At 32.2% G+C, this 13,167-nt stretch overlaps 1 protein-coding gene across 3 annotated transcripts; it reads right to left on the bottom strand.

Moving 5' to 3' along the window:
* Window positions 1–211: 211 nt before the first annotated feature.
* Window positions 212–10,730, bottom strand: LOC131627504 (phospholipase D zeta 1-like). Of its 3 annotated transcripts, XM_058898349.1 has the most exons (20): window positions 10,432–10,729; window positions 9,848–9,949; window positions 9,330–9,445; window positions 8,867–9,008; window positions 8,571–8,738; window positions 7,360–7,533; window positions 6,677–6,919; window positions 6,465–6,581; window positions 6,192–6,331; window positions 5,934–6,083; window positions 5,420–5,576; window positions 4,875–5,336; window positions 4,101–4,211; window positions 3,057–3,203; window positions 2,769–2,966; window positions 2,451–2,552; window positions 2,098–2,229; window positions 1,703–1,768; window positions 875–936; window positions 213–775 (listed from the first exon to the last, which is right to left on the bottom strand). In XM_058898349.1, the coding sequence occupies exons 1-20, from the start codon at window positions 10,609–10,611 to the stop codon at window positions 526–528; spliced, it is 3,219 nt and encodes a 1,072-aa protein (XP_058754332.1). In that variant the 5' UTR covers window positions 10,612–10,729; the 3' UTR covers window positions 213–525. The 3 variants fall into 3 exon arrangements, with proteins under 3 accessions (XP_058754331.1, XP_058754332.1, XP_058754333.1); XM_058898348.1 differs by having other exon boundaries at window positions 212–936; window positions 10,432–10,730; XM_058898350.1 differs by lacking the exons at window positions 213–775; window positions 875–936 and having other exon boundaries at window positions 1,706–1,768; window positions 2,163–2,229.
* Between the last annotated feature and the right edge of the window lie 2,437 nt (window positions 10,731–13,167).

Below are 13,167 nucleotides of genomic sequence, written 5' to 3'. Positions count from 1 at the left end.
AATTTTATTCATCTTCATACCCCAAGCATTACTTTCTATGCGATGAAAGAAACAAAAGTCAACGACAAGGTTTAGCGTCGTGTAGTTCTTTGATATTTATTGTAAAGTTTTAGTGCATTGTGTGACACTTTAGAAACCGTATCATGTGTGGCCAAAGTGCTTTCTTTTAAACTCTAAATGAAACAACAAGATCATGTATATGTTGAAGAAACATATGAGATGCTCAAGTCAACCGAAGAAGAATATATATACAATTTCCTTCACATAAAACGAATTAGTACTGTACAAAGTGAATGTTTGTGGGATATACATACCTAATGTTTTAAACTACTAGGATTCTGCTACCTAGTTCTGAACTGTTATTTACAACAATAGTTTTCACACACTTTAAACAACTATGGTTCTGCACTATCATTCATTTTCCATAATAACCAATTCATATCTATATACTTCATCCTTTCTCTTTTTAACTTTATATCTTGACAAGTTCTCTCATTCGCATTTTAGCATCCAGGTTTATGACACTTAATGATATACTTGAGGCGATACATAAAACTCACTTTCAATAACAGCTGGTCTTAAATCTTCCTCACACATGAAATCCAAAGGAAAGGAAACAAGATGTCCCTTTATACACTTCAATCTATCTATTGGGTCTATTATTTTTCTTTCTCCATTCTCGTGACAGATTAACTTGTCAGGGGCTATTCCCAAATCAATGGTGGTTTGGCCAAGTTTTTCTTTCCAGTGGACCATGCTTTGCCGAAGCGTCGCTCTGCTTACATTAGAGTATATTAATAATGCATAATAATAATTAAGGCTACAAACAAAATGAGACAAAATCACATAGAAGAAAACTGGGGTAAATCCAAACCTTGAGTGTATCTGATCATTGGGAATGCAAGAAAAGACTTCATGGTATATTCTTGTATTTTCCTGTAACACATACAAGAATAATTACACTATAGGAGCAGTGAAAAAAATAAAGTGGTTTCACTAAAGTAAGGTCATCTTGTTAATATATTTTGTTCATTTGAAAATAAATTTTTCTTAATAGCACTTTTGGCCAAAATTAACTTTTAATCTCCCACCATTTTTTATAACGTGGCATCATATCATTAATGATATGGTCGTGAGAAAGAACAATTTTCCAACCTCCACCACTCCATTGAGTTCCTCCAACACTTTGTCTTTAATCTTGGTCTCTCGAAGAAGCTTTCCGATCGCATAAGTTCAAATTTCTTAAGGCGGTATGGTTCCACTCCAAGATCGAAGAAGCTTTCCGATTGCATAAGTTCAAATTTCTTAAGGCAGTATGGTTCCACTCCAAGATCGTTAACTTAGTTGTGTCACATATTAATGATAATGCCACCTCAAATATGAAGGGGAGCAAAAGAATCCCAAAAGTTGTAAAAATAGGACCAAAAATCTGGTTTTAGAATTGTGAAAACTAAATTATTTTTATTCAAAATATGGACATCAAAACTGCATTTATCCAAACTATTTTTTTTGTTCTGCCTACTATATTGAAAAGATCTTGCTAGCCATTATTTTGTTATGAAAATATTGCGCTTAAATATTAAAGTATAGAGGGTTAAGGGATGATATGATTTCTTAACAACTTGATCAGCTAGGAGGATGCTGTTAAGAGGAAATACGCAAACCAGTAAGACACAATATACTAGATCTAGCGAAGTCTAACCTTTGCAGTTGCTGACCACAAATCTTTGTAAGTTGAATCTGCCACTGGATCATTAATTTTATTAATCTGTAATGAGATATATAATATTGTCAGGATTTAAACGTATGAATGGATTTTGATTTTTCCATTCGCTGTTCTCTACATCTCTCTCCTTACTCTCTAACTTTCCCTTAATTTCACTCTCTTTAAGAGAGAAATTAAGAGTAAGAAAATAAATGTAGAGAAAAATAAAGGAGATGATTCAAGTTCCTGATGAAATAATAATTTGTTAGCATGGTTACTCATGGAAATTATGATTGAGCACTTGAGCTAACTAGCAATTTGAAACATTGAGTGTTTGCTGCAACAATGTGGTACATGTATATAAAAGCTCAAATCTGATCATTTTGACTAACCTCTCCGGTATGAAGACCAAGATGTTCAGACCATAGGGAACAGCGGAGGCTATAGGAAAATTTACCCGCCTTCCATGGCTTTCCATTCATCAATGATTCAACATATTCTTTGTCCTCTATAACCACTCCAATCTAGTAGACAAAGAGAAAAAATTAAAGTCATTTTCTGAAATCTAGAAGTATGCGGCTAATCCTTCATAAAAAATACTAGAAACCTTTTCTATACTTAAATTTTAAGAGTCTTGCATCTTATTAACAAGTTTAGGGGAACACATATTTTAGAAAATGAAAACAAATATTTTTGGAAAGTAAATGGGGCCTAAGCTTTTAGAAGTAGTAGTTATAAAGTGTACCTCAGAATCTCTTGATCCAAGCAAACTCCGGTCATTTATATTGGATGATCCAATCAAAGCTACACGGTCATCAATTATCATCAACTTACTGTGAACATATACCTGTACAAGTATTGGAATATACATCATACGAAAGAAAACATGTGTGTTGTTCAAATCATTATAAAAGCTAAACAATGTGTATTACTAGGTCGAGAAGATTAAAACCGCTTTTTTTATAATCATTTCAAGACCTATTCATAGTCCTGAGTGGAAATATTCAATTAAAATATATATTAAAAAAACAAAATATATTTCTATAGAATGGTAACTAATTACCTGACTTGTTGCCATAGGACCATCCGGATAAAGTCTACCATGAGATCTTAGACCATAAAAGGAAATATAATCATGTGTCTTTTGACCAAGTATAGCTTCAAGATTGTGTAATATGGAGTGCCTTTCTCTAGAAATTGTTCTGTACTGCCAATGTGTCAAAGCTCTCACAGTTGCAGCACCACTATCATCCAGACCACCCTGTTAGTGTGTGATAATTCATAAATGTAAAATATTTAAGCCTACAGAAAAGAGGACATACATTATAAAAGAAAGGCGAGTAACATTTACCTGGAAGCCAGGCAAGAGGGGCATCACAATTATAACTCTAAAATCTTCCTGTTCTTTGTGAGCTTGCAAAATACGCCTGTATATTGCTTCCAAAACACGGTTCTGTATTGTGTCATCCATTGCTAGACCTGATATGAAAAATTGGTTCTGAATTGAAAACAAAAGGAAAAGAAGGGAGAAATGAGTTCATTATTAGTGAAAGTATGAAATTCACGGATACTAAACTACTATGCTTTGTGTGCATGTGTAGTTTAAGCAGCCACTCAAAACTTAATTCGATAATTAGACACAACTAATATTGCGATAACATGGGTATCTTTGTATTAAGGCCTCAAAGTGCAACATGAACATTAGAGGGTACAGTGCAAGTGGTAATAACCCATGAAATGTTTTTTAAGAGATGGAGTTCTAACTTCTAAGATCTAACAAAACCATAGTCTGTTATCATGTTATTGTATTTTAAGAATAGTTTGAGTAGAAGGTTATTAACGCTGTTCTAACCTTTAGGTGTCACATGTAGCTTGTATAAAAGTCGATATATTTCATGCTGTCCTTTAATACTTGGAAAATTTGATTATTATTTCTTCTCCCCACATAGTTTTTTTCTCCTTGCCAAACGATCATTATTAAAATGATCCCTAAATTCAAAGCTTAGAGACGATGATTTTATATCACTACTTTGGCTCTTGACTTGTCTGTCAAGTGTGAGCCAACCCAATGAGAGATTGGGACATTGGTACCTGACTGACTAGTATTTACATACATGCCACATATTAACCCTAAAGGCCTTATATTATTGTATGATGCTCATAGAAAATTTGTATTCAATATAGCAATGTCATTCAATCATATATGGCATTAACTTTTTTAAGCACGATAAAAGAAAAAAAATTCCTCCTATATTCAGTATCAGATGCACAATCAGAAATCAAGTTGAGATCGTATGAAAATATAGGCTTCATGTTGTTACAATGCTAAGCAGGAGATTGTAATCCATATTGAGGCAAAGATCAAAGGAAGTCTACTTCTACACAGTTAATTTACCTCAATGTAGATAAAATGCTTTGCCTTTTCAATAAGAGAACAATATGCAGTGTGAATGCTTTCTTCAGGTTGACTTGTTCCAACAGACCACTGGCTTACACTTCTGATTACCTGTTATATTTCACATCCATCCAAGATGTCAGCAGATAAATTGTTATGTAAAATTAAACTACTAAAAAATTAGAACAATCAGAAACCTAAGCAATATTTTGTGTTAGACTCTTTACATAAACATGGTTAACAGCTTTAGGTCCTTCGGCATGCTTACTGAAGATATCGTGCGACATCTGTGAATATAATCATTTATTTTACAAGTAAAGATAACGACATTTCCAACTTAAATAAAATCAGTAAAATGATTCTTTCTAAAATTGTTTTAGGAACATAATTTTGCAAATTTCATTTTATAAACCCTTACTCTTCTAGTATCTGTTTCTTATTAAATTTATACTTACAAATTCTGATAGAAGTTAATTTCTTTTCTCCTAATTTGATTATGGTAATATGTCATCCACAAAAAGTTTATTCTTCATACCCATATAAATTTTCTCCCCCAAACCTCTAATGAAGAAACAAATATAGATGTTAATCTTGCTAAGATGAGTTACAGAAAAAAATGTGAACTTAGTGGGAACATGTGATCTTTATATCCTTCATACCTTTTACCAATAACAAGAGTTGTGTGTTAAGAAAGATAAATAAATTCATTCAGGAACTGATGCATATTTGAAAGTTTTCACACTAAGCATACAAGAACCGGGAAGCATAACTAACCTGACAGTGACAAGTAGTACGTGGGCCAACTTGTCCATATTCCAAAGTAGCGGCATCATTGGAACCTTCTGGTGTTTCCCACCAATCATCTAGAGCATCAACAGCACATTGAGGCTCAAAGTTAAAAGGAACAACTTCATCTTGAAACCCTTTCTTCTGGTTATCTGAAACTAAAGTTTCACCTTCCAGATTTTGGGACAATAATGGAGAACTTTCACTGGAATTTCTATGATCACCATTTGGAGTAACTGCTCCATCTGCTTCTTGAGGTAAAAGTAACGGTATATCTTGCAATGGAGATTGTGAAGACAATGAATCCAGCCTGTCAATGTCATTTTTGTTGTCTTCATCTTTCTTATCATCAATGTCAACCTCTTTGCTTCTTCCCATGTAATGTGGGATGACCATGTGATGGTGAGGCATAAGTAAAGGAATTTCATCTTCATTTGGAGCTTTAGTTCTCTATAAAATGTTTCGCCAAGTAAGAGAGGATGACAGTAAGAAAAGAGCCGCTTAAGATTAAGTACACATCATTTAGCATATACCTTAGCATGATTCCAACGTTGAACAAAGTGCCGAGCAATGTCACGGCAGGGAGGTCCCCAGAGAGCACAATGGACATCATGCCATGGCATACGTGGATATCTTTGGCGATCAAATTCATCTGTCATGGTGTCTTCCCATGAGTTTGGTTCAGATTCTCTATACATGAATAAATATTCCAGAAATCATCTCTCTAAAAACATGATGGAAAAAAGGTACCAAGCCACCAAACCAAATCAGGGTTTTCATCACTCATAAGCAACAATGATGACTTTTCATTCCTATACCTATGGATTTCATCACTTATCAACCAAATATATGATTAAAGTCTACTTCTCACTCTTATGGATGTAATACATTTTACTATGACACACATCTAAATCCTTAGAAGGTACCACACATCATTAACTGTTAAGGAGCCTGAACATTTTCTTTTGAGACAAATACTTGTATGGAGAGGACTATATTGAAAAAATTATTAATTTTTAATTATAAAAATAGGAAAAAAAGAATTACCTTGGATTGTAATAGTCCTTTCCGGGCCATATTACAGAGGGGCTATCACCCACTTTGTGTTCAGGTGTGTCAAATCGTCCAAAGCTTAAATCTAATCCTCCAAGAAAGCAAACCTTGTAATCAATAATTACAAGCTTTTCATGGTGCGACCTGTAAGAAACCAAGCCAACACTGTCATACACTCATGCACAAGATACACCTGAATTTATACCATGTTAATTATCACACTTCATTTATTTATCAGCTAATAGTACATACCATAAATACACACGAGAAGCAAAATGGTCGGGAGAGCGTAATACCCTCACATTTTCATGAATTTTTAGCAGTCTTCTCATACTGTACAAGCTGTTGATTTTCAAAGCTATAGAAACCTCCTTGTAGAGAAGCACGTAAATCTGTACAACCATTTAATGGCATAAGCTGATAAGCATGATTCTCTTTTATGTAATTCATTCTTATAAAGCATATAAGCAACTGAATATGGACAAAACAAATGAAACTGACTCTATCAATGAGAATAATGTGTACCTGAACCCCTTGTTTAGCCTTTTCTTCCAATAAAGAGTCTAACCTACAGGTAGGAAAACTATCAAAAGGCCGCCTTAGGTAGAGCTCTGGGCACAGCCACCAACCTGTTATGAAGATCTGCAGCCAGTTTCCATATTTCTTATCATTGAGAATTGAAGTGTAACACCAAAGCAATTTAAATATACTATTGTTAAACAATGGAAAACATGTACCTCTGATTTTGCATCTTGAATTGAAGAAGCAATTGCTTCAAATGCTGCTTCTCCATCTACAAACCATTGGGCTTGGCTCCCATCTACAGTCAAACCTCTTGTGGGAGCAAATGAACCAAAGCGATGAGGATAACACCAACCCTCCATAGGTCTTAGACCAGCTTCATTAATTGCAGTAACCCAAGTTTGAACTTTAGCACTGCTGATAGTTCTCAAGCATATACTTCTGTTTCCACCAGTAACCTATTAGTAATTTCAAGTTAAAGTTTGATGACCATGCTTTGTTATGGTTAATGAGAAATTGAAAAAGATAGTTGGGAACATTATATATCTCGAGATGACAATAATTCTTTGATCCTCTTTAAATTAAGCTCTAGTATCATCATATTAGTTGGAGTAGTACAATAACTGAAGTTTTGAATTAATTTGGAGTGTAAGTTATGTTGAACCTAAAATATTCAATTTAGATTCTAACCAACAAACAATCAAATATTCAGAACCCCGGTGATAAATATACAAGATAACAAGAAAACAAAAAACGGTTACACATCATACTTTTGTAATGATAGGTCAATCTAGTTGCTTGACTGAGTGAGACAACAAAGTATACACAGTTCATCAGAGACTTAACTATTTTTAATCTTCAAGTTTTAAAAGTTCCATAAGAGACAAAACTGGATTACCTTAAATGTGTAACGCAAAGGATTGTGTTCCTTTATAGGTTCAGCTAAATATATTTTGGTCTCTCCTTTTCCGGGTGAAGATGGAAGGACATCAAACATAATTATATCCAGTGGCTTGTTGTTGAAGGGATCATCCAGCAAGGCCAAAAACCCAGGTTTCAAAACAGCCCATACCTGTGAGCAGAAAATGTAATCTAGATTAAAAAAAACTAGGTTCAAATGAGGAAAAAAAAGTTGCAAGAGAACATAACTATAAAGTGGAATTTCTCCAGAGGAATTGTATCAAATCTTATAAACTTTCTGGTAGAGATATAATATTAAATCTTTTACATCATTATGTCTCTTCATCTAATAGCTTAAGCTCTGAGGATTATTGGTTGATGACAAGTACTATCAATTAATGTTAACTAAAGTAATCCACTAAACAAAACAAAAAAAGATAGGTCTCGCTTGCCTAATATTCTGTATATATTGACAATAATTCTAATTGGTTAGAGGTAATAACATTTATAGTGAATGGAATCTAGGAGATTACTATAAAATGTGTAACCACAATATGATCACTAATACTCAATATTTATGTTGATCACATCCCATACTTTTCTTCATGTTACACATACAGCTTATGTTTCTGGTATCAAAAGTGATGTGTTTACTTTTTCTGTGTTTCCTATGCCGCAGATCGCAAATGCATATCATTGCCATAATGTCATGTTTTTACCAAGAAAAACCTAGAGATAAATCATGTAATGGCAATTAATTATATTTTTGAAACTAAATTCAAGCATCATTGCATGCCTGGCATTGGAGCATTCGACCTTGAAACTTAGTTAGATGGAAGATGTGACTGCAAATGTTCATAATAAAGGTACGAATTAACTGTAATGTCACAGGAAAATGTTGATTTATATTCCACTAAGACTAGAGAACATAAGATAATTAAATAAGTACTTAAAAGACTAAGTCAGCAAAATTTTATATCCAAAGATCACGGGAAAGTATTGGACATGTTAAAATTTTGAAGTTAATGTTAAAAAATAAAAAGAAAGCCTTAAACCAAAGGTCTGGCTGGTTAGATTAATTCAGTTCAGAGCTACACCTGCATTTAACTTTGAAATAATATGCAGCCAAACAAACTAAGCTATCGATTATCACCCAAAAAAGCAGAAAAAATAAAAATAAAAAACAGAAAAAGAACTCCAGATCCAAACCTTCTTCCAATTGTTATCACAAAAGTGAAACCAGTGACATGGAAAGCAAGTTACATCTGAATCCTGAGAAGTATTTAACAAATGCTTCACCGTTACATATCCCTCTCTCAGTTTTGGACCATACTCTTGTAAAAAAGATAGCTTGGAGACCTCCAAAAACTTGCAGACCTATAATCCAAAGCCATATTTTAGCTTCATAAAAGACACATTACATACACAGTAATTAAGAATCATATAACAAACCCAGGTATCTAAAAAAATCATACAATCATCAACTGCAAAGCTTCATTTGTTACCTCTCGAGAATTCACAATCTCTAGGTTTCCTAAAAAGAGATCCAAATAATTCTGCATTGTAACTTTGGCTCTGTCTGCAACCGATTGTTGGCCCCCTAGTGACGGACGAATTATTGATAGGGCAGCAACTGATGGGACATATCTGTACAAAAAAACCATATTTATAAGTACATTTCTTTAAGCCCTCTTTGAGGATAAAACCTAAAGAACTAAAGCTACTAAATTTAAGGGTTTTACTTTGTACTAGTACTAAAAATAAATTACATAAACTATGTATTTAAATAATGTTTGAAAAGGCTAGTAATATTTAATGCAGTCTAAAAAGTTAACCCCTTTTGCCCCTGCTTCACCTTCTTAAGAATCAACTGTCTCATGCTTTGCCTAAATTCTTCAATGAAAGATTTGGTCCAACAACTGAGAATAAGTTATTCTAATGCTAGTCATTACATTCCTGTCCTAGTACCTGTTTTTAACACTGTCTTCATGATGTATTGGTACAGCTCCATCATCAGGTTCATCATCATCATGCACCATAACTGTTTGATCTACTATTCCTAAGCTATGAAGCCACTCTTTTACCTTTAGCAGAAAATTATTAATAAAATATCAGACAGAATCATATCAATCATAATGAAGGAAAGTCAAGCTCGTATAACAAAACAAAGCAAGACAATAGTGATCTAGTTATGGAACTATATATAATATAGATATGTGAATTGTGTCATCCCATGTAGCACTGACACTTTTGATCGAACGTCTGGTGTCTGATACCGACATACGTGATTACATTCCGTTACAGTTCTGCTCGAATGTGTATCTAGTGTACAACACTAACATATGCGATTACAATCCGTTAGTCTATTTTTTCAAACTATTATCGGCATCGGCTTGTCAGTATTGAATATTGATACTATTCATAGGTGGGATCCCATCATCCTAATGAATAAAAAGACACATTACTGCAAAATGAAAATTGCAAACCTGTTCTTGCTTGTCATGAAATTCTTCAATTATTGCACGTTTCCGCAACGCAAACTGTAAATAGAGAACTTGTGATGCTTTCTTCCTTAAACGCCACTTGAACTGTGAAATACAAATCAAAGTTATTGCCTTATCATTGGTTAGACAGGAACTGCACGCACACCTTCTAGTAACATAATTCAAACAACAAAAGGATTATAATGAAATGGGTCTTGCTAACCAGTGCCGGGCAATGGTTAAGCATTTAAAAAAAAAAATTTATAATTAAATATACCCCCTCAATGATTGTGTAAAAACACACAAATTAATATCATAAAATAAAATAAAATAAATAAAACACCTATAATATTCATAATTTGCAATTATAGTTTTTTTTTTTTTTTTTCATTTCTAGGAAATATAACTGGATTGGCATAACGTGGCAAAGGAAACAGTTATTCCCTGAAAACTCGGATTTGAACAACACTCAGCAAAACCAAACGATAGCAATTGATTCAATTTTCCCGCTAAAATTCACCAAATTATTTTCATCCAGAATCAAAGAAAAACAAAATGAACAGAAAATTGTAAACAAATTAGCATGCCTGTTTATACTGCAGTTCAATCGTATACGAAAGAAGAATCGGACTTATTTCACCGGTCTCCGGCCGCGAAACGGACACTATACTGGCTTTCGGCAATTCCTCGAAAATCCTCGGAGGTTCGCCGCATTGCTGGAACGATGAACCTCTATCGGACGGTTGAATCAACGGCTCAGAAGACATCGATCGGAATCAACGATCAATTTCGATTTCAGAGAGAGGTTATTCTGCAGTGGAGTTGTTTGCGCCAGAACTAACAAGTACACAGCACGTTACTTTATTATTTAAGAAACGAATATGAAAATAGCATGAGAAGAGAATCATAATGGTTTTTATTTTAAAATACTTGTAAGTTGGGATTACGTAATAAATACTTTAAATGATTGGAATAAGAATATTTTAGGTACTGTGGAAAATATATGTGTACTACATGATTGAAAACAAGTGAAGTTGCAAAAGCCAAAAAGAAGGAAAAGGACTATATGAATTACTAGTAATTGAATTAAAATGATACATGCAGGTGTTGGTTTTGTTGCGCCAATAATAAAAGTATAGTTGCAACTCACTTAACTGCTCAGAGACATCAGATACAAGATGCAGATGTACGAATTTAAATCTGCGACGTTTCCTTATTTGTTCATCTTTAAAAAGTAAATTTTCACTGCTAAATTCCTTAAATTATATTAAATCTTGTTTGCTTTAAGATGTTGAAGGATAAATTTGGTATGTGGTTAAAAATGAGAAGAGACGAAATTGAAGCATAGGAGAGTGCTTGTTGTTGGTGGCTGCTGCGGGTGCACATGGGATATCCTTTAGTTTAGATGAGAATATCCAAGTTTTGATACTTGTAATTAAGAATATGCCAAAGTGGCATATGATTGATATTCCTTAGTATTAACAAATTCATTCAAACTTAGCTAATAATGCCATAGGAATCGGCATCTTGCCTCACTTGGTGTTTTTTCGAATTTTATATTTGTTTTTAGTAATACATAGTCAAATATACTTTTTTTCCTTTTAATCTTTATAATTTTTTTTCTTTCAAATAACTAGATAAATATATTATTTTTGGTTTTAATTGTTGAGGGAGTTCGAAAAACACTAAAAAATTCAATCAATTAAACATTCAATATTTAATATTTTTTCATTTTTAATTAATATGAAACTTTAACCATTCACATTTAAATTTCAATAATCTCTTCTACAAATATGAGTCACTCACATCACTAGCTTGATTTATGCTAGAATCTTACTATTTTTTTCTTTTCTTATATATTTGTTATTAAAACTTTTAACATAATAAAAATTGCATATTTTTTTGACAGATATATTTTGAAAATAATTTTTACAAAAAATGATTCAAAATAGTTTCCTATTTAAGATTATTTTTTAAAAATATTATTAATCAAAAAGAGTCTTAGAAAGTATATAGAATTTTTTTTAATGAAAAACAATTTTAATCAATTTCTCATTTGATATTTTAAAAAAACATTTATTAAAAAAGATAATGCCATAAAAATAATCAATTTTAACAATTGTAATAAATAAATCTTTAATTACACTTAATATAATATTGTGCAGGGGGTGATAAAAGTAAAGAAGAATGTGAAAAATGGTGGTTAAAGTGGAGTTGAAAAAGAAAAATATTTTTGAGCAGATTTTTCTTTAATTAATAATTTTTTTTCTTAAAAAATTATTTCTTTAAAAAATAAATTAGTTTAAAAAAATTAGTGTAAATGTAAATGCAATTCAACATGCTCTAAGCAATTTATGTGATTGAATTGTCTGTTTCTTTATTATGATAATTTTATTATACTTTGTTATTAGAGAAAAGAGGTCATGCACTGACAGTGTAAAAAAATTTTACACTGTCAACCAATCACAACCATGTATCTTACCAAGTCATACTGTTATTTTTAAATTACTGAGATGACATGGCAGAATATATATTCTCATTGGATGACAGTGTAAATTTTTTTTACACTGTCAGTGTATCACCATTAAACCCTTGTTATTATATGTTTTTTATGATAATTTTACTATACTTTGTTATTGATATGTTTTTTTTTTTTTTGGAGTGTTTAGTTTTATATATCTATAAGATTATTTTTTTTTTTTTTACTTTATGAAGGCCCATGAATCTATACATGTGAACGTAGATACTAATTTTAGCCTGCGAAGCGTATCCACGCAAGAATTCTTGCTTATTAATTATATGAATCAACTTTTCTTCCCAATTTTTTTAAAGTTTAATAAAAAACTATATTAAAAAAACTGCTCATTAAATTAGTTTTAAATTGACAAGTCATAAACATAGATACTAACACATCTAAATCATTTTACTAATCTATATTTACAATTATGTGAATGTTAATAGACTGTAAAATAAATTTTAGAACTGACAAATGAGATATCGCAGCGTATAATATGAACCCAGACGAAACTCGTACGATAACACGAGTCTTACTAATTTGCTTTTAAATTAATACAAATAAGAGGGCATATATAATTAATTGTAGTTATTATCTCTTTACCGCCACGTCGCGTTTAGAATTGTTTTGATTGTTTTTCTGAAGTAGCTAATGCTAACTTCCACCTAACGCACGGTCACACTCAATCTTTTGCCCAATACCAAACATAGGCCAATTAAATATACTCTCTCCATTCTATTTTATAAGTAAATTTTACTTTTTATATTTATTAAATAAATGATATATTTGAACTATATATAAACTAGAT

The sequence above is a fragment of the Vicia villosa genome, unplaced genomic scaffold (genome assembly GCF_029867415.1).
Source record: "Vicia villosa cultivar HV-30 ecotype Madison, WI unplaced genomic scaffold, Vvil1.0 ctg.000365F_1_1_2_unsc, whole genome shotgun sequence".
Classification (NCBI taxonomy): Eukaryota; Viridiplantae; Streptophyta; class Magnoliopsida; order Fabales; family Fabaceae; genus Vicia; species Vicia villosa.
This window is presented reverse-complemented; position numbering and strand designations above follow the sequence as displayed.